The sequence below is a fragment of the Camellia sinensis genome, unplaced genomic scaffold (assembly GCF_055761805.1).
Source record: "Camellia sinensis isolate YWXY unplaced genomic scaffold, ASM5576180v1 Unanchor14, whole genome shotgun sequence".
Taxonomy (NCBI): domain Eukaryota; kingdom Viridiplantae; phylum Streptophyta; class Magnoliopsida; order Ericales; family Theaceae; genus Camellia; species Camellia sinensis.
The window spans coordinates 3,766,469-3,786,875 of record NW_028129020.1 but is presented as its reverse complement, the minus strand read 5'-3'; the positions used below and the strand labels follow the sequence as shown (position 1 = coordinate 3,786,875).

The 20,407-nt window shown below is 38.0% G+C and overlaps 1 protein-coding gene across 3 annotated transcripts in view; it reads right to left on the bottom strand.

Annotated features, from left to right (window-relative positions):
* Positions 1-20,407, bottom strand: part of LOC114301370 (uncharacterized) — a 61,538-nt gene that overhangs the window by 18,258 nt on the left and 22,873 nt on the right. For all 3 annotated transcript variants that reach the window (XR_014358176.1, XR_014358177.1, XM_082911910.1), the window contains exons 8-10: positions 10,537-10,614; positions 9,954-10,079; positions 9,783-9,872 (exon numbers count right to left, since the gene is read on the bottom strand). Coding sequence is in view for 1 of the 3 variants with exons in the window: in XM_082911910.1 (XP_082768036.1) it covers positions 9,783-9,872; positions 9,954-10,079; positions 10,537-10,614 (294 nt within the window). In the remaining 2 variants the exon portion in view is untranslated. The remainder of the gene's footprint in view (positions 1-9,782; positions 9,873-9,953; positions 10,080-10,536; positions 10,615-20,407) is intronic.

Genomic DNA, 20,407 nt, shown 5'->3' with positions numbered 1-20,407 from the left:
GAGGGAAGGGAGGGGAATATCTTGACTCCGGTCTTGCCAATTATTTCGCCACTCATGACATTATTCATCAAACTTCTTGCACTAATACCCCTCAACAAAATGGTATTGCCGACAGGAAAAATCGTTCTCTCCTTGATGTAGTCCATTATCTATCCTTTGAAATGCGTGTTCCTAGCTCCTACTAGGGGGAAGCGGTTCTCACTGCAGCTTATTTGATTAATCGTCTTCCTACCCAAGTCCTTCAAAAACAAACACCTCTTCAAGCTCTGTTCGGGTCCACCTCTTATGGGTTCTCTATTTCCCCTAAGACCTTTGGATGTGTTTGTTTTGTCCATAATCATTCACCCACTCGTGGTAAATTGGATCCTTGGTCTCTTAAGTGTATTTTCCTGGGTTACTCTGCCACACAAAAAGGTTATAATCGTTATCATTCTCCCACTCGCAAATGGTTTGTTTCCATGGATGTCACCTTTTTCAAGTCTCAATCTTACTTTCTACCTTCTCCAGTGTCCCAATCATCCCTTCAGGGGGAGCCTTGGTGTGAAGAGATTCCTGTTCCAATTCCGCCAGTGTTTGAACAGATAGAAGATGATGAGCCAGCAATTGTTGAAGCAGGCAAAGTGTATGTCAGGGACAATGACAGCCAGAAAGTCACCTGGATGCAAGAGACTACTTTCGCTCCTCTACTGCCAACTTCTTCCTCAGATGAGTGTCCAAAGTCACCCCCCTCTCTTGAGAGTCCAGGTAATTCTAATCCTAGTGCTCCTATTCCTAAGTTTTCAAATCTTGATGTTCCGTTGCTAATAGGAAGAGGGTTAGGTCATGTACTCAACATCCTATTACGAATTATGTCTCTTATTCTAATATGTCTCTCTCATATAAAGCCTTTCTATCTAAGATTTCTTCTGTGAGTCTGCCTAACAATTTTCAGGATGCTCTCTATTCCTGAATGGAAACATGCCATGATGAAGGAGATGAGAGCTCTAAGCAAGAATGACACTTGCGAGTTAGTGGAGTTACCTAGAGGCAAACATCCAGTTGGGTGTAAGTGGGTGTACACTATCAAACACAATGCAGATGGTTCCATCGAACATTACAAAGGAAGACCGGTTGCTAAGGGCTTCACTTAGACTTATGGAGTATATAACCAGGCGACATTTGCCCCGGTTGCTAAGATGAACTCTGTGAGAATACTACTCTCTCTTGCAATAAATTTGAATTGGCCACTTCATCAGTTTGATGTGAAGAATACCTTCCTTCATGGAGACCTAAAAGAAGAGGTCTATATGGATATTCCCCCCTGGTTTTGAGGATACTAAGTCCAAATTTCCCATCCTTCAAAGTACAAGAAACAACTAGAGCAGACCGATCTTGAAGAGGCTGATGAACCATAGCACTCCACCGGCTCTCTTCTTGCAAAACATAAGCATAGGCCTCATGGACAATATGAAACGGCTGGCAACCAAGAACCTGAACATGAATCTGATCATATTCCAAGTTGAGATCAGCAAGAAAGTCATAGACCAGCTTCTTGGACACCATTTGCTGAAAGGTAGCAGCATCTTAAGAATAGACAGCTTAGAAGTTCTAATAATAATCAAGTTCTTGCCACAAACTGCTCAACTTAGCATAATATTCAGCAAGAAACCTATCCTTCTAATCAAACCGCCGAATCTTTTTCCGTAGTTCGTATGCTTGGGCATCATTACCTCATTGAGAATACATCTGAGAGGCGGCAGTCTAGATCTCATGAGCAGTATCCATCAACACAAAGGACCGGCTAATGGTGGGGTGGATGGAATTAATTAGCCAAGTCATAACAAGTGCATTCTCCTTATACCATTTGTCATGTGCTAGTCCATCCTTGCTAGGAACCTTAGTAACTACAGTTATGTAACCCAACATACCACGAGCAGTAATGGCCAATTGAAAGGAACGTGACCGAACCAGATAGTTGGTGCCATCTAACTTGACAGAAGTCAAATGGAGAGAAGAGTTATGACCCACAGGTACAATAGGATCTGGCCCTTTAGCCTCACTGGTCACAAGGTACTTGTTATCATCAGCCATTAAATAAGAACAAGCTACACATTAAAAAAAATAAAATAAAAAATAGAGAGGAAGGTGGAACAGCCCTAACAAACCACAAAATCAGTCCCACGAGCCAAAACAGCCTAGAAAAGGGCAAAAACAGTGTAGTGGAGGGAAAAAACACCTGTAATTGGACTGGAAGACCAAAAAACAAGTCCAAAGCAACAACCGAAGCCAAGGAGAGCATAAGGAGGTCCAATCGGCTCCTAGGGATGAGGACCCAAGCCACAAATCAAGCAAAAAACTCACAGAAAAGCAGATCAAAAAATAGGGTTGGTTTTTTCAAAAAATAGAAAAAAAAATTGAAAAATAGGCAACAACCATCAGGAAAAATTTGAAAAAATTTTTGGGAAATCTTGAGCTGTAAGCGAGCATCCTAGATATTTTTTTATTATTATTAACATTATTGAATGAAAAAAAAGGAAGAACGAACCAAAAAAAAGAAGAATAGAAGATTACCTCTTCACAACTTTGATACCAAATTAAAATTATAAGAACAAGTTTAAGATTGAGAGGAAAGAAGAGAAAAATAAAAGAGATAATTATTATTAGGAAGAGGCCAAAACCTTAGATTAGGTTTTCCCTCTATAACATGTATTTATACTAATCGAATAAGTACATAAAGACAAAACTACCCTTCATCTAACTTAACACAAAGTTATACTATGTTAAAAATGATTATGTGCTTGGTTTTAATAAAAGTTATCGATGTTCATTCATTTACAACTTTAATATTGCTATTCACTGGTCTTTGGCTCACCTCTCTCCCCTATATGTATGTAGGTAATGATGAAGATCAAGTTCAAGAAGACAAATCGAGTTAGAAGTCTTTTCCTTTTGTGTTTTTTTTTATTTTTTTTTTAATACTTTTGGGAGTGGTGACGTAGAGATGATGGTCTTGTGTAAAAGTTTTTGTTCAAGTGAATGTTTGTAATATTGTACCTTTCTTTTGGATGTTGGACTTGTAATGTCAAAGATAATAAAGAAGAAATATGTTTGCTTTGTTTTCATGTGATTTATGCACTTACTTTGAATGGACTATTGGTAATTAATGGCAAAATGTTTTCCACATAAGCCCCAATATTTTTAGTCTAGACTTGTCTTGTCTTGGTAGGCCTTTTTGGTAGTCAGACACTACTGGTCGGTCATAACTACTATCATGTTTGGGGTAGGATGGGGTCGTGACACTGAATCACCTCACGAGGATAACACATGGGACCCAAATATGACATGAATGCGTCTCTTAGACCCATGTACACCCATAACTTACCCGCTCCTCGCCTCCCACTTCTCGAAAAAAATTGCAGTACCCAGCATTGATGGGGCATTTTTGCCAATTAAACAATTACTAGAGACATAATAGGGGAGCTTCTATTTGCACATCCCCATTCCCCTCTTTACACACACTTAATAAAAATTATTTTTATTATAATTTTATTTTCAAGTGAAATTACTATTATGGACATTAAATAAACACATTCGGAAGTTAAATGTCGAAAAAATGAAAAAAATTCGGAACTCTACTTCCGAACAAGTTGTTTATTTTCGGAATGCTACTTCCAAACCAATTGTTCATTTTCGGAATTCTACTTCCGAACCAATTATTTATTAAAAAAGATGTGTAAAGAGGGGAATGTGTGTGTGCAAATAGAAGCTCCCACATAACAGGCATAAGTTCATTTGTCGTTTCTTGAACCCATTTCATTCCAAAAGTTGCTCGATATTTCAACAGTCCATGTGTTTCATCTTCTTCCCTATTGCTCTCTCCCCCTAATCCTATTCTTGTGAATTGCAATTTGGTATCAGACAAGAAAGACCATTCAGTGATTTCTTATCATTGTCTATATGGCTAAAAACCAAAATTGTTTTGGGGTAATTTATTCTAGATTTCTTGGCACTCTATCCCAAATTTTTTAATGTGTTCAATAATGCTTAAAATCCAATGGTTGAAATTTGGAAGAATATAAATACATGATTAGTTGGTTTTCCAAGAAATTTGCAATATTGTCAGTCATATTGTCATAGCAAATTGTGACCCTCAAGGTTAACTGTTGTTTCCCACATTTTTACTTACTGTTCTGGGTTGTTCAGGGCAACTAATCTGTAAGAAAAGATTTACAGAAGATATTTTACTCTCATATATGCAAGGATCAGAATTTCATTTCGGAGTGTTGTTGCAGTCAGCTTGGAAATAGAACTTCACAGGTATGCTTCATCCAATCCCCCTAATGAAAATGAGAGGCAAAGAGTCCAACTCCAATGCTGCACTTAAACATTGCTTCATCAATTCTTTGAAGCCTCAAATTAGTCAAATCCCTTTTCTGGACACAGATAAGGAAACTAAGAGAATAGTTTAAAGCTACTGAAAACAAAGAATGCAGCTAGAGTTTATCTGAAGGGCTAAATCTCTTAGTTCAATGAAAGTGTCAACTAGCTTAATTGGTAAAGCCTCTTCGTGGCATTACCACAGACTTGGGATCAAGTCCCACCATCATCTGGGTTGGGGGATTTACTTGTTTCACCCTCTCCTTTTGGTTCTTGTCGACCAGTAGCTATGTGACCAATTGATAAGAAATTGCTGGAAATTTGTGTTAATGCATATAATAAGATAGTGGCATATGATAGTGGTATTGGTGGTAGATAGTGGCATGTATAGAATATGATAGTGGTGTTGGTGGTAGATAGTGGCATGTATAGAATATGATAGTGGTGTTGGTGGTAGATAGTGGCATGTATATAATATGATAGTGGTAGACAGTGGTAATATATAATATGTAAGTGGCATATAATGGGTTATAATGATGTTTGTAATATCTCCTATATAAGGAGTGTCATTTGGTCTTGTAAAATAAGAAGTTTTGAATATAACAGAAATATATTCCTTCTTCCTCATATTTTCGGAGTTCTTCTTCCTCATATTTTCTAAGTTGGTATCAGAGCTACAAAAAACACAGCAGCCCTAAAACCGTCATAGCCATGTCGGAAGTCACGTCCGAAACCACTTCAACCCCTGCCGCTGCCATTCCGATGAAAACGTCCAACTCTCACTCTGTCCAAATCACCACCATCCGCCTAAATGGTGATAATTTTCTCCGCTGGTCACAATCTGTCCGGATGTATATCCGTGGGCAAGGAAAGATCGGTTACATCACTGGTGACAAGAAGGCTCCTGCTGTTAATGATCCGTTGTTCGACAGTTGGGACGCTGAAAACTCTATGATTATGACATGGTTGGTCAATTCCATGGAGGAGGATATAAGCTCTAATTACATGTGCTATCCTACTGCACAAGAATTGTGGGATAATGTTAGTCAGATGTATTCTGACCTAGGAAATCAATCTCAAGTTTTCGAATTAACTTTGAAGTTGGGAGAAATTCGTCAAGGAGATGATTCCGTCACCAAATATTTCAATTCGTTGAAAAGGTTGTGGCAGGATCTTGACATCTTCAACACATACGAATGGAAATCGGTTGACGACTGCAACCACCACAAGAAAACTGTGGAAGACAGCCGTATTTACAAGTTTCTTGCCGGCCTCAACATTGAGTTCGATGAAGTGCGAGGAAGAATTATTGGCAGACCTCCTCTCCCATCCATTGGCGAAGTATTTGCCGAAGTCAGAAGGGAAGAGAGCCGAAGGAGCGTCATGCTTAAGAAAAAAGGTACTGGTGAATCAATTGAAATTTCTGCTTTAATTAGCGATGCTGCGGCCAACAAGGCTGCAAATTACCAGCGCAGGTTTGATGATAAGCCACGGGTCTGGTGTGATTTTTGCAACAAGCCTCGCCATACACGCGAAACGTGTTGGAAGATCCATGGCAAACCTGTCAACTGGAAAAGCAGCAAACAAGGAGAGAAGAATCGTGGCTTTCCTACCGCTAATGAAGCCGATTCAGGTCCCTTCAACAAAGAGCAGATTGATCAACTCTTAAAGCTGATAAAATCCAACTCCTCATCCGGTACTCCTAGTGTTTTGTTGGCACAAACAGGTAGAAATCCTAAAGCCTTCTCTTGCCTAAACTTCTCTCCGTGGATCATAGATTCCGGTGCCTCCGATCACATGACTAGTTTTTCCCATTTATTTAGTACCTATTTCCCTTGTTCTGGTCATGACAAAATCAGAATAGCCGATGGTAGTTTTTCACCTATTGCAGGAAAAGGATTTATTAAACTAACTGAGAAAATTAATCTCAATGTTGTTTTTCACGACCCCAACTTAGCCTGTAACCTTTTGTCTGTCAGTAAACTATCTAAGGATTCTAATTGTCGTGTTACATTTTTTGAATCTCATTGTGAATTTCAGGACCAGAACTCGGGGATGATGATTGGGCGTGCTAGGATGTTTGAAGGTCTTTACTACTTTGATGAAGTACCTGTTAGTAATAAAAAAGCTCAGAGCTTTAATAGTACTAGTTCAATCTCTGTTCAAGAAAAAATAATGCTATGACACTATAGGCTAGGACATCCTAGTTTTCTTTATCTGAAGCATTTATTTCCAAAATTATTTAAAGGGATTGATTGTTCTTCTTTTCATTGTGAAAGTTGCATTTTTGCAAAATTTCATCGCTCTACTTATTTGCCAAAACCTTACCAGGCTTCCAAACCTTTTTATTTGATTCATAGTGATGTTTTGGGCCCTTCTAAAATCACTACTCTTTCTGGTAAAAGATGGTTTGTTACATTTATTGATGACCATACCCGCTTATGTTGGATTTATTTGATGAATAAAAAATCTGACGTGAAAAATTTATTCACAAATTTTTACAATATGATTGAAAACCAATTTCAAACCAAAATTGGTATTTTACATTCTGATAATGGAACAGAATATTTCAATGAGCAGTTGGGTGAGTTTTTGGAAAAAAAGGGGATTTTTCATCAATCTACATGTCGGGATACCCCTCAACAAAATGGCATTGCAGAACGAAAAAATAAACATCTACTTGAAGTAGCACGTGCTATAATGTTTTACATGCATGTTCCTAAATATTTATGGGGTGAAGCAATTTTAACAGCCTCTTATTTGATAAACAGGATGCCTACAAAGGTGTTAACATACAAAACACCTTTCGATTGTCTCAAAACTTTTTTTCCTGACACGAGGTTGTTTTCTGATTTACCCGCCAAAGTTTTTGGATGTACTGCCTATGTTCATGTTCCTAGTCAATTTCGTTCAAAACTTGACCCCCGTGCTATAAAATGTGTTTTTTTGGGTTATTCCTCAAACAAAAAGGGGTATAAGTGTTTCGACCCTCAAACCAAGAAATTTCATGTGAGTATGGATGTGTCATTTGTGGAAACAAAATCCTATTTCCCCAACACTTCTCTTCAGGGGGAGACAAGTGGAGTAGAAGACCGTTTTTGGGATATTTCTATCCCGCTCCCCAATGTCATTTATCCTACACAAAAACCACATCTGTCTGATAATGATCACTTAGGAGAACCAAGTTCTATGGTGCCTAGTCAAGAAGATTCTTGTTTAGGGGGAGAAGTACTACAAAATGATCTAAATCCTGAGCTTCAGGTTTATACTAGGAAGCGATTTCATCTGAGGAATAATGACCCGAATGTCCATCCTAATGACCCGAATGTCCACCCGAGTTCTGGCATCGAAATTTTAGGTAATCCTATTCCTTCTATTTCCGACCTTGATGTTCCTATAGCAATAAGGAAAGGTGTCCGAAATTGCATTAAACATCCTATTGCAAATTACATCTCCTATCAAAGACTGTCTAAAAACCATAGAGCTTTCACATCTAGGATTTCACACTTGTTTGTTCCAAGGAATATACAGGAAGCATTGGATGATCCGAATTGGAAATTAGCAGTCATGGAGGAGATGAATGCTTTAAGGAGAAGTGGTACTTGGGAGATAGTTGATCTACCCAAAGACAAGAAAACAGTTGGGTGTAAATGGGTGTTTACGATAAAATGTAACGCAGATGGAAGCGTTGAGAGATACAAGGCGAGACTGGTGGCTAAAGGCTTCACTCAAACTTATGGGATCGACTATCAGGAGACGTTTGCTCCTGTTGCTAAAATAAATTCTATCAGAGTACTGTTATCTCTTGCAGTAAATTCAGATTGGCCTCTACATCAACTTGACATTAAAAATGCATTTCTCAATGGTGATCTTGAAGAGGAGGTGTTCATGAGCTTACCGCCGGGATTTGAGCAGAGACTTGGAAGCGACAGAGTATGCAGATTGAACAAGTCATTATACGGACTCAAACAATCACCAAGAGCGTGGTTTGAACGCTTTGGGAAGGCAGTTATCAGTTGTGGCTTCTCGCAGAGTCAAGCAGATCACACAATATTTTATAAACATTCAAAAAACAGTAAAATTGCAATTTTGATTGTTTATGTTGATGACATCATTTTAACTGGTAATGATGAAGCAGAGTTAGCAGCCCTCAAAGAGAAACTCGCAAAAGAATTTCACATTAAGGATCTGGGAGCCCTCAAGTATTTCCTCGGAATGGAATTTGCAAGATCCAAGGAAGGTATATTCGTTAATCAGAGAAAATATGTTCTTGATCTCCTTGGAGAAACAGGTATGCTTGGTTGTAAGATGGTGGAGACTCCGATCGAGCCTAACTTGAAGTTACAAGCTGCTAAGGCTGAAGAAGTCAAAGAGAGGGAACAATATCAGCGACTTGTCGGGAAATTGATTTACTTGTCTCATACGCGGCCTGATATTGCCTTTGCAGTCAGCATGGTAAGTCAGTTCATGCACTCACCAGGGGCAGAGCACTTTGAGGCCGTTTATAAGATCTTAAGATATTTGAAAGGAACTCCAGGGAGAGGCTTACTGTTCAAGAAACATGGACATCTTCAAGTTGAAGTATACACAGATGCAGACTGGGCAGGAAGTGTTACAGACAGGAGATCAACATCCGGATACTGCTCCTTTGTAGGTGGGAACCTAGTTACATGGCGGAGTAAAAAACAGAATGTGGTAGCTAAAAGTAGTGCAGAAGCAGAGTTCAGAGCTGTTGCCCATGGAATCTGTGAAGTAATGTGGATTAAAAGAATTCTTGAAGAATTAAAGCTTTCTCACCCGACACCTATGAAGGTCTATTGTGACAACAAAGCAGCTATATCTTTAGCTCATAATCCAGTTCTACATGATCGCACAAAACATATAGAAGTGGATAAACATTTCATCAAGGAGAAAATCAATGCTGGCATAATCTGTATGACCTACCTTCCAACAGGTGAACAATTAGCTGATGTTCTTACGAAGGGACTACACAAGAAGCAATTTGATAAGCTGACTAGCAAGCTGGCTATGGAAGATATCTTCAAACCAGCTTGAGGGGGAGTGCTGGAAATTTGTGTTAATGCATATAATAAGATAGTGGCATATGATAGTGGTGTTGGTGGTAGATAGTGGCATGTATAGAATATGATAGTGGTGTTGGTGGTAGATAGTGGCATGTATAGAATATGATAGTGGTGTTGGTGGTAGATAGTGGCATGTATATAATATGATAGTGGTAGACAGTGGTAATATATAATATGTAAGTGGCATATAATGGGTTATAATGATATTTGTAATATCTCCTATATAAGGAGTGTCATTTGGTCTTGTAAAATAAGAAGTTTTGAATATAACAGAAATATATTCCTTCTTCCTCATATTTTCGGAGTTCTTCTTCCTCATATTTTCTAAGTGAAATGTAATACCAAATCTAGTTGACAAGATGAAGTATCATGTTCCAACAGCAAGGAAGATGGAGGCTTCTTCAATCCCATCGCAAAAATTGCAGTTTCAACCTGCATGATGTGATACTAATTGGCTTAAATTTAATTTGATAATCACACTCAGATTGCAATGGAACATAGATAATACCATACCTCTTCTGCAGTTCCTCCACCGTGGTCACCATTTATGGTTTGGCCATGATCACCCATCACAAGAAGTAAAGTATTCTCATGTAAGCCACCAGGTCCAGACTGGCTTTCCAGCATTTCAACAACGTTCTGAAGTAGTCAATTCACTGCTGTTAGTGGAGGAGAAGAGCAGCAATACAACTAACATGGCAAAACTAACATGGGGAGAAAATTCAAAATAAGATTGGGCCCCATTTTCCCAATATCTGATTGTCGTATATTTTCTTTTTTATTTGAAACATTGTCACACGACAAATTATTAAGGGAAAGGATCAGAAAATAAAATCATTCAAGAACCAATTTTGTAAACTTGATAATTTTATAATGGATAAGCAATGTGCCAAGGCCATCAACAAACCAAATAGTAATGGAGTATTACTGGAAGCAAATTGCAAAAGAAATAATACACTTGTCATATGCTCTGTCCTTGTTCAAATTGCTTAGAAACAAAAGAAACCCATGTTCAAGCATTTTCCTTCTCTCTCCCTCCCAGAAATTTAGCAAATTAAAAACAGTGTGTTTGTAAACATAGGTTCAAGAAACTTGCCTCTAAAATAACATTGTATTGGTCCAGTTTTTCTGTCATTGGAATGGAATTAACACCAAATATATGACCAGCATGATCCTGCACCATATAGAAAATATATGAATGCTACTCTAAGTTCTGCTGATACAGCACTTAACATAAAATAATGAAATTTAAAAAATAAATAAATAAAAATCAAGTGACAATGAAATTCCATGTTTTGACTTTATCTTGAAGCTAGTTTTCACTTTTCAGGAAAGAAATAGAAAATAACACCAATCAATCTATCAAGACGTACTTCAGCATCTGGTCAAATCCTACAAACCAAGAAGCATCGAGTGGCTCTCTCTCTCTCTCTAAATATTTGTTGCCTCCATCTTTGGATGCAAAATTGATAAGGTTCTTGTTATGGTATATATGATTAATACCAAACTTCAGGACCTGAGCAAGCAATCACTTACACAATGAATCTAGAATGGAGAAGTAAAAGAACTAGAAAAAACAAACTCACAAAGCAACACAAGAGATTTACATGAAAACCAAATCACGGGCTACGTCCACGAAGCCACTGCGAATTTACCAAGATCAATATGAAAGGAGTTACAAGAGTCTCTCACACTCAATCTCACAAACTTTCTCTCTACAATGATCTATCTCTCACTCTCACTATTGTGTATCTCTCTCTAAGATCACAGAACTAATGAATGAATTAAAAACATAGAGCTACATGGGTGTATTTATAGAGCTAGCCTTAAACCCAATCCTAAATTAGTAAGGAAACCAAAACCTAAACTAAGAAGAAAAAACCTCAACCAAAAAGGAAATAGTTTAGCGTCCAAATCTAACCAAACACTAATTTCCTTGTTTCTTTTGCCCAATCTGATTAGGTTTAGTCTTGTTTCAGGCTCCACCAACATCTCCCACTTGGAGACTGATCAAGAACAGTCTTCACACATAACTCTATAGAACACCGCAATGACTCGAACCATCAACCTCACGTGCCGATGCCAACTGATGCTGCACATAGCTTCAGCTTCTCAACTGTAAACGCCTTGGTTAACAAATCTGCAGAATTTTCACTTGTGTGGATCTTCTCCAAGTCGAACTTGCCATCTTCCAAGAGCGAACGAACAAAATGATACTTGATATCAATATGCATTGTTCTAAAATGAAACGCGGAATTATTCGCAAGATGTATTGCACTTTGACTATCACTGTACAACTTGCAATCATCGAACTTCCTTCCCAATTCATCTAAGAAACTCTGTAACCATACCATCTCTTTGCCAGCTTCTGTAGTTGCAACATACTCCACTTTTGTGGTTGAGATGGTTACAATCTTCTGCAACTGAGAGACCCAATTTATTGCAGCACTACTAAGAGGAAACATACACTCTATTGTGTTCTTCCTACTATCAATGTCCCCTGCTAGATCAGAATCAACATGCCCAAGTAAGGTGATTTCTGTGCCGCCATACCAGAGAGCCATGTCACTCGTACCTCTGAGATACCTGAATACCCACTTGACAACTTCCCAATGCTCTTTCCCAAGATTGCTCATGAATCTACTAACTCCCACTGCATGGGCAATGTCTGGTCTCGTGCCGACCATGGCATACATCAAGCTGCCAACAACTGAAGCATATGGTACCTTCACCATGTATTCTCGCTCTTCATAAGTAGCTACACCTTGTTCCTTCGTCAATCTGAAGTGGCTTGCTAATGAAGTGCCTACAGGCTTTGCACACGCCATGTTGAATCTCTTGAGTACTTTTTCAATGTACTCGGCCTGCGATAGCTTCAGTTTCTTGTTCCTCGTGTCCCTGCTAATTTGCATCCCTAAGATTTGTTTTGCCGCACCCAAATCTTTCATTGCAAACTCTTTGGACAACTCCTGTTTGAGATTCAAAATCTCATCCATGCTTGAACCTGCAACAAGCATATCATCTACGTACAAGAGAAGTATTAAATACAAAGTGTCAAGCTTTTTATAATAACAACAATGATCACCATGGCACCGATGGAAACCTACACTTGCCATGAAGTTATCAAATTTTATGTACCATTGCCTAGGCGCTTGTTTCAGCCGATACAAACTCTTCAATTTAGATACCATATTTTCTTTCCAACCGCCTCATAGTCCTGGGGTTGATGCATGTAGATATCCAAATCACCATGAAAGAATGCAGTTTTAACATCTAACTGCTGTTTTAACATCTAACTGCTCTAGATGCAAATCTTCAACTGCCACAATGCTAAGTACAGTACGAATTGTAGAAATCTTTATCACATGAGAGAAAATCTCAGCATAGTCGATACCTACCTTTTGTTGGAAACCTTTCACCACCATTTTGGCCTTCTATCGCTTGGTGCCATCGGGTTCATCTTTCCATCGGTAAACCCATTTATTGTGCAATGCAGATTTACCTTTGGGCAATTGTATTAGTTCCTAAGTATGATTCACCACGAGAGACTCCATCTCATCGTCCATGGTGAGCTCGCACTTTTCCCTCGTCTCAACCTGTAAAGCTTCCTCATAACATTCTGGTTCACCATTATCAGTTAACAATAGATAATGTAAGGAAGGAGAATAATGATCAACAGGTTTCTTTTCTCTTGTTGACCTCCTAAGAGGTTTAGGAGTTTGCATCTCAATGGGCGGTGTCAACTGTACATTAGAGTCTTGAGGTTTCAACACATCACTATCAGAATTCTCCTCAAGTTCAACCGTTTCAGGTTCTTTAGTCTTGTCATCAAGCCTATCCTTGTACATGACAGACTCATTAAACACCACATCCATGCTTCTAATTATTTTTCGATTTTCCATATCCCAAAACCAGTACCCATAATAATCAGAGCCATACCCAATAAAGATGCATTTCCGAGATTTGGGATCTAACTTACTTCTTTTATCATAATCAATGTGAACATAAGAGATACAACCAAATATTTTTAAATGTGACAAATTTACCTCTTTACCAGTCCACGCTCCTTTTGGGATTCCATAATTCAGGGGAACTGAAGGACCTCTGTTAATCAGATACGCAGCTATACTTATTGCCCAAAACTGTTTTGGCAACCCAACATTAATCCTCATGCTCCTAGCACATTCCACGATTGTTCGGTTCATGCGCGTAGCCACACCGTTTTGCTCGCCATTGTCATCACATCTTGAATTTCGTTCTCTGCACAATATTTTTCTAGAGCGCCATCTATGTACTCCCCACTATTGTCGGACTTGACACACTTCAAACTAGAACCTGTCCATTCTCAACTAAAGGTTTTCACTTTTTGAAGACGTCAAACACATCGGTTTTATTCTTAAAAAATATACCCACAATTTACACATAGTATCATCAATAAAAAGTGACAAAATAACTAGAGCCTCCAAGCGATCTTACTGAAGATGGTTCCCACACGTCTGTATGAACTAACTCCAACCATTTTGACTTTCGAGCTCTCAGAAGCTTAGTGAAACTAACCCTTTTCTATTTTCCCAAGACGCAGTCTTCACAAAAATTCAAGTTCAAAGACTTGAAACCTAGTAGTCTCCCCTTTGACATGAAAACCTTCATCCCTTTCTCACTTATATGTCCAAGTCTGCAATGTCATATGCCTGTTTTGACTTCTGATGATGTTACTGTAATTGCACTATAGGTACCTGATGTCACGTAAAGAGTACCTTCCCTTTTCGATGAGCCACTACCATGGCTTCCTTGGTTATCTTCCACGCATCATTGGCTAAGATTGTCACAATACCAGAATCAGTGAGTTGACCGACAGAAATTAGATTCTTCAAACACGGCACATGTATGACATCATTGATTTTCAAAGTTGTTCCATTGGGTTGGTTTATCTGTACTTCACCCTTACCAATTATGTTGCAAGCTTCATCGTTTCCAAGGTACACCTTTTTGAAATTACCTAAGACATAATTGTGGAGCAACTCCTTGTGCGAGGTAGCGTGAAACAATGCACCAGAATCAATCACCCACAATTCTCCATGAGTTTCTAAAGACCGCGAGTGCTTCAGAACCTCTTCATTAGAAACATTCACGAACTCCTTCTCACCTTGATTATTGTCGTTTTGCTTCTTAACTTTACAATTCCGCTTTGCGTGACCAATCTTACCGCAATCCCAGCACTTGCCTGTAAACTTTGGTCGAGACGGAGATCGATAATTCGTCGATTTACTTGTGCTTCTCTTCTTGTTGCTGCCCCTATTGGGCTTCCTACCTCTGTCGTCAATTGCCAACACCGAACTAGAGCTTTTACCATTATCTTTTCTTTGGGTGTCTTCACTCAGAACCAAACCTGCTACATGATCCATGCTCAACTTTCCCGAATCGGTGGAATTGCTTACTATAACTACCAACAAATTCCAAATCTCAAGAAGGCTTGATAACAGTGCCAATGCCTTGATTTCTTCATCAAACAAGATACTAACCAATTCCAACTGACTGATTAGTAAGTTGGAATCATTAATATGCTCAATCGTGACTCCTCCTTTGGACATCTTCAAATTGAACAACTTCTTAATCAGATGGACTTTGTTTGTGGCTGAGGGTTTCTTATCTATGAAGCACGGATACTTCAAAAAGGGAGACGTATCCATATCGGATACCGGTACTCCTTGGATACTCGCAGATACGTATCAGATACTTCTTAAAAGTATCAAATACTTCTTAATTAATTTTTCATTAATTTTGGAGTATCGGATACTCGACATCACATATTACTTCTAATACTTTTAGTTCTTTGATAAGATGAATATCGTGAGAGTTAATGTAATAGAATTTGTCAAATTGATGTATCCTTATGCTATGTTTGGTTGGGGATTTGGAAAAGAAAAGGGAACAGGTAAGTGAAATGTGAATAAAATATATTTACATTTCACCTAGTTTCACACACCTTTTCTCTTTCTTTTTCCAAATCCCTTCCCAAATCCCCCAACCAAACGCAGGCTTATTGTCTCTATCACTCCTTTCTCACTCTCTCATATTTGTTGGCATGTAAGGATGATGTTTAATTTGCATTTACTTTTAGTTTTGGATGTTTTATGAATGTTTAAAGACTCTTATCCTAATAGGAATCCCTCTATTTGTAAATTTGCTTTAGGTTTTATTTTCATGCATATTACATTACTCAAATTATAAAAAATAATTCTTTTACGAACATATCCCTACTGTACTCGTATCCTACTTTTTCAAATTTTAGCATATCACTGTATCCATATCCATGCTTCCTAGCTTCTCATACATCCGTGATAGAGCAGCCATCAAATCTTCGGTTGTCTTCTTATTGTGAATATTAAACGCAACTGATGCAGCAAGGGATAGCCTTACCATATCCAAAGCTTTTCGGTCGAGTAACTCCCACTCGTTGGCCTTTATTGGGGGTGTTTGGTGGGACTTTTTTTTGCCAACTTATGACTTCTGGCTTTTAAAAAGTTATTTTGAACTGTTTGGTTAAACTTATTTCAAGCAGCTTCTGTTCTAACAACTTATTTTAAGTCAAAAAAGCTGATTCTGAGAAGCTGCTCACCCCTTGCTTCTGATTATTAGCTTCTGCTGTGGACATGTTAATTCACGGTTACTCTCTTAGATTTTTTTATTTTTTATTTTTTTAAAAATAGAAAAAGACCCAAATGGACTATAAAATATTATTATTATTTTTTACGAGAAAATAATGAGAAATGTAGACATAGTGAATAATAAAAAATAAAAATTAATTAAAAAAGCTACTTCACAGCTTATTTAACAAACATTACTCAGCAACTTAAATCTATAATCCAACAGTTATACCAAATAGATTAACAACTTCTAATTAAAGTCATAATCTATAATCTGTTAAGCTATAATCTATAATCTGTTTTAACAGCTACACCAAACAGGACCATTGTTTCCGACTTTTTGGCCACACCTGCGAGAGGAAGATAAATATCCGAAGTTTGGACCGCTAAATTTTTCGATTTTCACTTTACCTTCGTCCACCATCATTCTTGCTCTAGCAACCAATGCCCTGATACCACTTGTTACTATATATATAATTAATACCAAACTCCAGGACCTGAGCAAACAATCTCACACACAATGAATCTAAACGGAGATGTAAGAGAATTAGAAAAAACGAACTCACAAAGCAACACAAGAGATTTATGTGGTTCACCTAAATCAAGGGCTACGTCCGCTGAGTCACTATGGATTTACCAAGATCAATATGAAAGAAATTACAAGAGTCTCTCACACTCAATCTCATAAACTCTCTCTACAATGATCTGTCTCTCACTCTCACTATTGTGTATCTCTCTCTAAGATCACAAAACTAATGAACGAATTAAAAACATAGAGCTACATGGGTGTATTTATAGAGCTAGCCTTAAACCCAATCCTAAATTAATACGGAAACCAAAACGTAAACTAAAAATGAAAAACCTCAACCAACAAGAAAATAGTTTACAGTCTAAATTTACCCAAACACTAATTTCCTTGTTTCTTTTTCCTAATCTAATTAGGTTTAGTCTTGTTTCAGGCTCCACAAACAATAGTTCTTAACTTCCACACCTACCAAGGGCATACCACTGCCAATTTACCATGCATCCCTTTTGCCTACGCAATTATTCAGCACCAACCGGTAAAGCAGGTCAGCTCTAAACACAATGATGGCTGCCCTTCAAAATTGAACTCACCTCTACAAATCAGTTTCAAACCCTAGCCTAAGCCAGTAGCTAGCTCATAGTTTTAGCCACTTGAAAGTGTAACATCGATTGGTTCATGAATATTGAGGACTCCACCTTGGCAAGTTCTTAGAAAACCTTTCCGGCCATTGTCCAAATGGCATCTCGTCTAAGCATTAGGAGACCCAATGAAACTAATAAATAAAGGGCCCAACCAATCAATGAACACCTCGACCTATCCCTACCGAAACACAACAAAGTTGTCAAGCCATGGAATGTGCAAATTGACGAGGGTGGCCCAAGTGAAGGGCAAGTCAAAGAAAACACCAATGGACATCATGAGAGCTCATGACAAAGAGGCAGAGTGGATATTGGCGAATAGGGTGAACCTAGTTTGAAGTAGCATAAACATGTCGGCAATGTAAGGAGAAGATTGGTGGCACTGCAAGGAGAAGACTGGCAGCTTCTAGAAAGAAGACGCGACAAGGGCGTCGCTGCATTAGGTGGAGGAGAATGTCACAACCTTGCAATTTGGAGTGGCATTTCTCCCTGGACGACTCTAGAAGATGCTTGAAAACTTAAAAGGTTTATGGAACTCTTTAGAATTCTCTAGGGCCTTGTGGAGTCATCATGTAGAGAGATCTAGAGAATAGTACATAATCCTAAGGTTGTGTATGTTGTTCTTGTACATTCTAGAATAATCTATTAAAGGAGGTGAGAGAAGTATCTAGAATACTCTCCATAAATAGGGTTCTAAAATATTCTTCCAAGCTTACACAAAGGGGAGGACCTTATTTGCCCAAACTATTCAAGGGAAATCAAATGAATACAAGAAAAATATTCTCCAATTGCTTCTGTCTATAATGTTTCTCTCTCTAAAATCCTTGCGCGCGCTAGCTTCTCTAGCTCACTTCCAAATAGGCTTTCTTATGTGTAAACCAAGTGGGTTGACAACCATCTAAGGCCGCACGGTTGGCTTGGAAAATCCAAGGTCATGACACTAAACTATTTCGTGAACACAACAAAAACTCACATTTTTTTTGTTTTTTTGTTTTTCTTCTCAACCACAAAAAAAAAAAAAAAAAAAATGTATGCTTGTCCCTCTCAATATTAAAGCTCTGTAAGGTTCCCTTCACACCCTTGCTTCAAAAGCTTCCAACATAGATGCCTTTCGATAACTTCCAATAGAACATTCCTACTATCTCCTTTTCCTACATGATATGGGGAATGTATAGCCAAAGGAGCTAGAGAAGGCATCTCAAAATTATCGGGTGTGTTTGGTTTGGTTTTGGGAGATAAATTTTCAAAAAAAAATTGGGGAAAGAGTTTAGAAATTTTTTTGATTTGTTTGGTTGTATATTTTGAAAATAGTTTTGGAATATAGGGGTTTGAGATGATTTGATATTTTATTGTAGTTAAGTAAATGTGTGTGAAAGAAAAAATAATTGAGAAGGAGAGAGAAAAAGTGATTGACTGATGTGTATGAGAGAGTAATTTTGGAAAAAAAAAATTCAAAAAATTTCCAGCCAAACAAAATTTTGGAATTTTTTTTCAAAAATTATGTTTTGAGAGTTTAACCAAACAAAGCCATCATCTCTACCCAATTCCTTCACCAGAACCCCTTCCTTAACCCTAATCAAATGTACCCCAGAAACCCCCAACTCATTTCCTTTGACTCCAAACTTTCAGTATCAATATCTACCCCTATTAGTGTGTCATCGTCTCCCTTGCTTGCCTCCAACTGACCCCCAAACTTCACAGCCCTAGATCCCATCCCAACATGCCAACATGTCTTGAAACTCCTTACAGCATTCGAAGCTTCTACCTCCCACCCTTTTTGAACCCTTCTAAAACACTTGCATCCTCTTGAACAACATAGTTTGACAAAGGAAACCAAACATAAAACCTTAAAGTAACACTCAAACGAAACCTCTTGTGCATTTTTGACTCTTAAGCTCAATTTCTCACATTTAAATCAATGGTGGTGCTACATACACCAATTATGTAAATTACAAATACCAAAAACACCTTAAATTATGCCACATCATCAATTGGTACACTAGTTAGTACACTAATAGGTGCATATAGCATTATTCTTAAATCAATATTTTGATATGAAGAAGTGTTTTTATAATTAGATTGATTCAAGGTAGAGTGGGTTAGATGAGGGAAGTTAAACATGTATTCATCTTCTTGTGCTTTTCCTTCAATCTCAAATACATGTATCTGTTCCATGAAGGGCAACTCCCACCAATTTCTTTCTAATTTGGTTGAGCATGGATCCAATTAACAAATCAAGTTCGTTGTGTTTGTTATTCACAACAAAGAGATGGCTGTTTGTCCAGAAAAGAAACTGACACGGAGGTTGTCCTTCAACAATTGAGGATTGCCACATCATTTGAGCAACACACAAAACTTAATTGTCCCATATCAGCCACTGAACCGAAGGCTCCTTTTAAATGCCTCTATAAAAGAGGTGTTCTTTGCACAGAGATAATGTTAGTAATAAATTTTATACAGCTGAACCTATTTTTTATGAATCAGAACAGTTAAGCCTTATTTGTTAACGTTTTTAGTCTTTAGTTTGCAAAAAAACAAGAAACATATTTTCATTTACTTTTGAAAAAAAATAAAATAGAAAACTTGCTTGGCGTACATAAATATTTTGAAAATAAATAAATATATATCTTTGATGAGTTGCCGAAGTTGGTAGCCAGAGATGTAGGGTGGATAGACGTTGTGACCGGTAGTGGCGGGTGGCTAGAGGTGTCCACCGGAGTTGGTGGTCGGATGTCGCTGGAGGTCATGAGGTGGCTAAAGATCACGATGGTGAACGCTGACCCAACGAAGAGTCATCGGAGGTTGGCCGGAGCTCACTACCCACCAGCGGTGGGTGGTGGTTGTTGGTGGCGGTGGGTGGTGGCTGAAGTTGGTGGGTGAGAGGAAAAAATGAAAAGTTATTTTAAAAAGTGAACACATTGTTTTTGTGTTTTCAAAAATTTTGAAACAATTTCATTTTTTTGAAAATGAAAACAATATAACAAACAAGTTTTCATCTTCAGTTTACCAAAAAAAAAATGAAAACAAAAACAGGAAACAAAAACGTTAACAAATGACCCCTAAGTATTAGTTTTGGAGAGTATTTTTAATGAAAAAATATTCTTCCCTTGTCGGTCCAAAGAAGACCTCTCATCGCAATTCTTTGGACTGATAAGG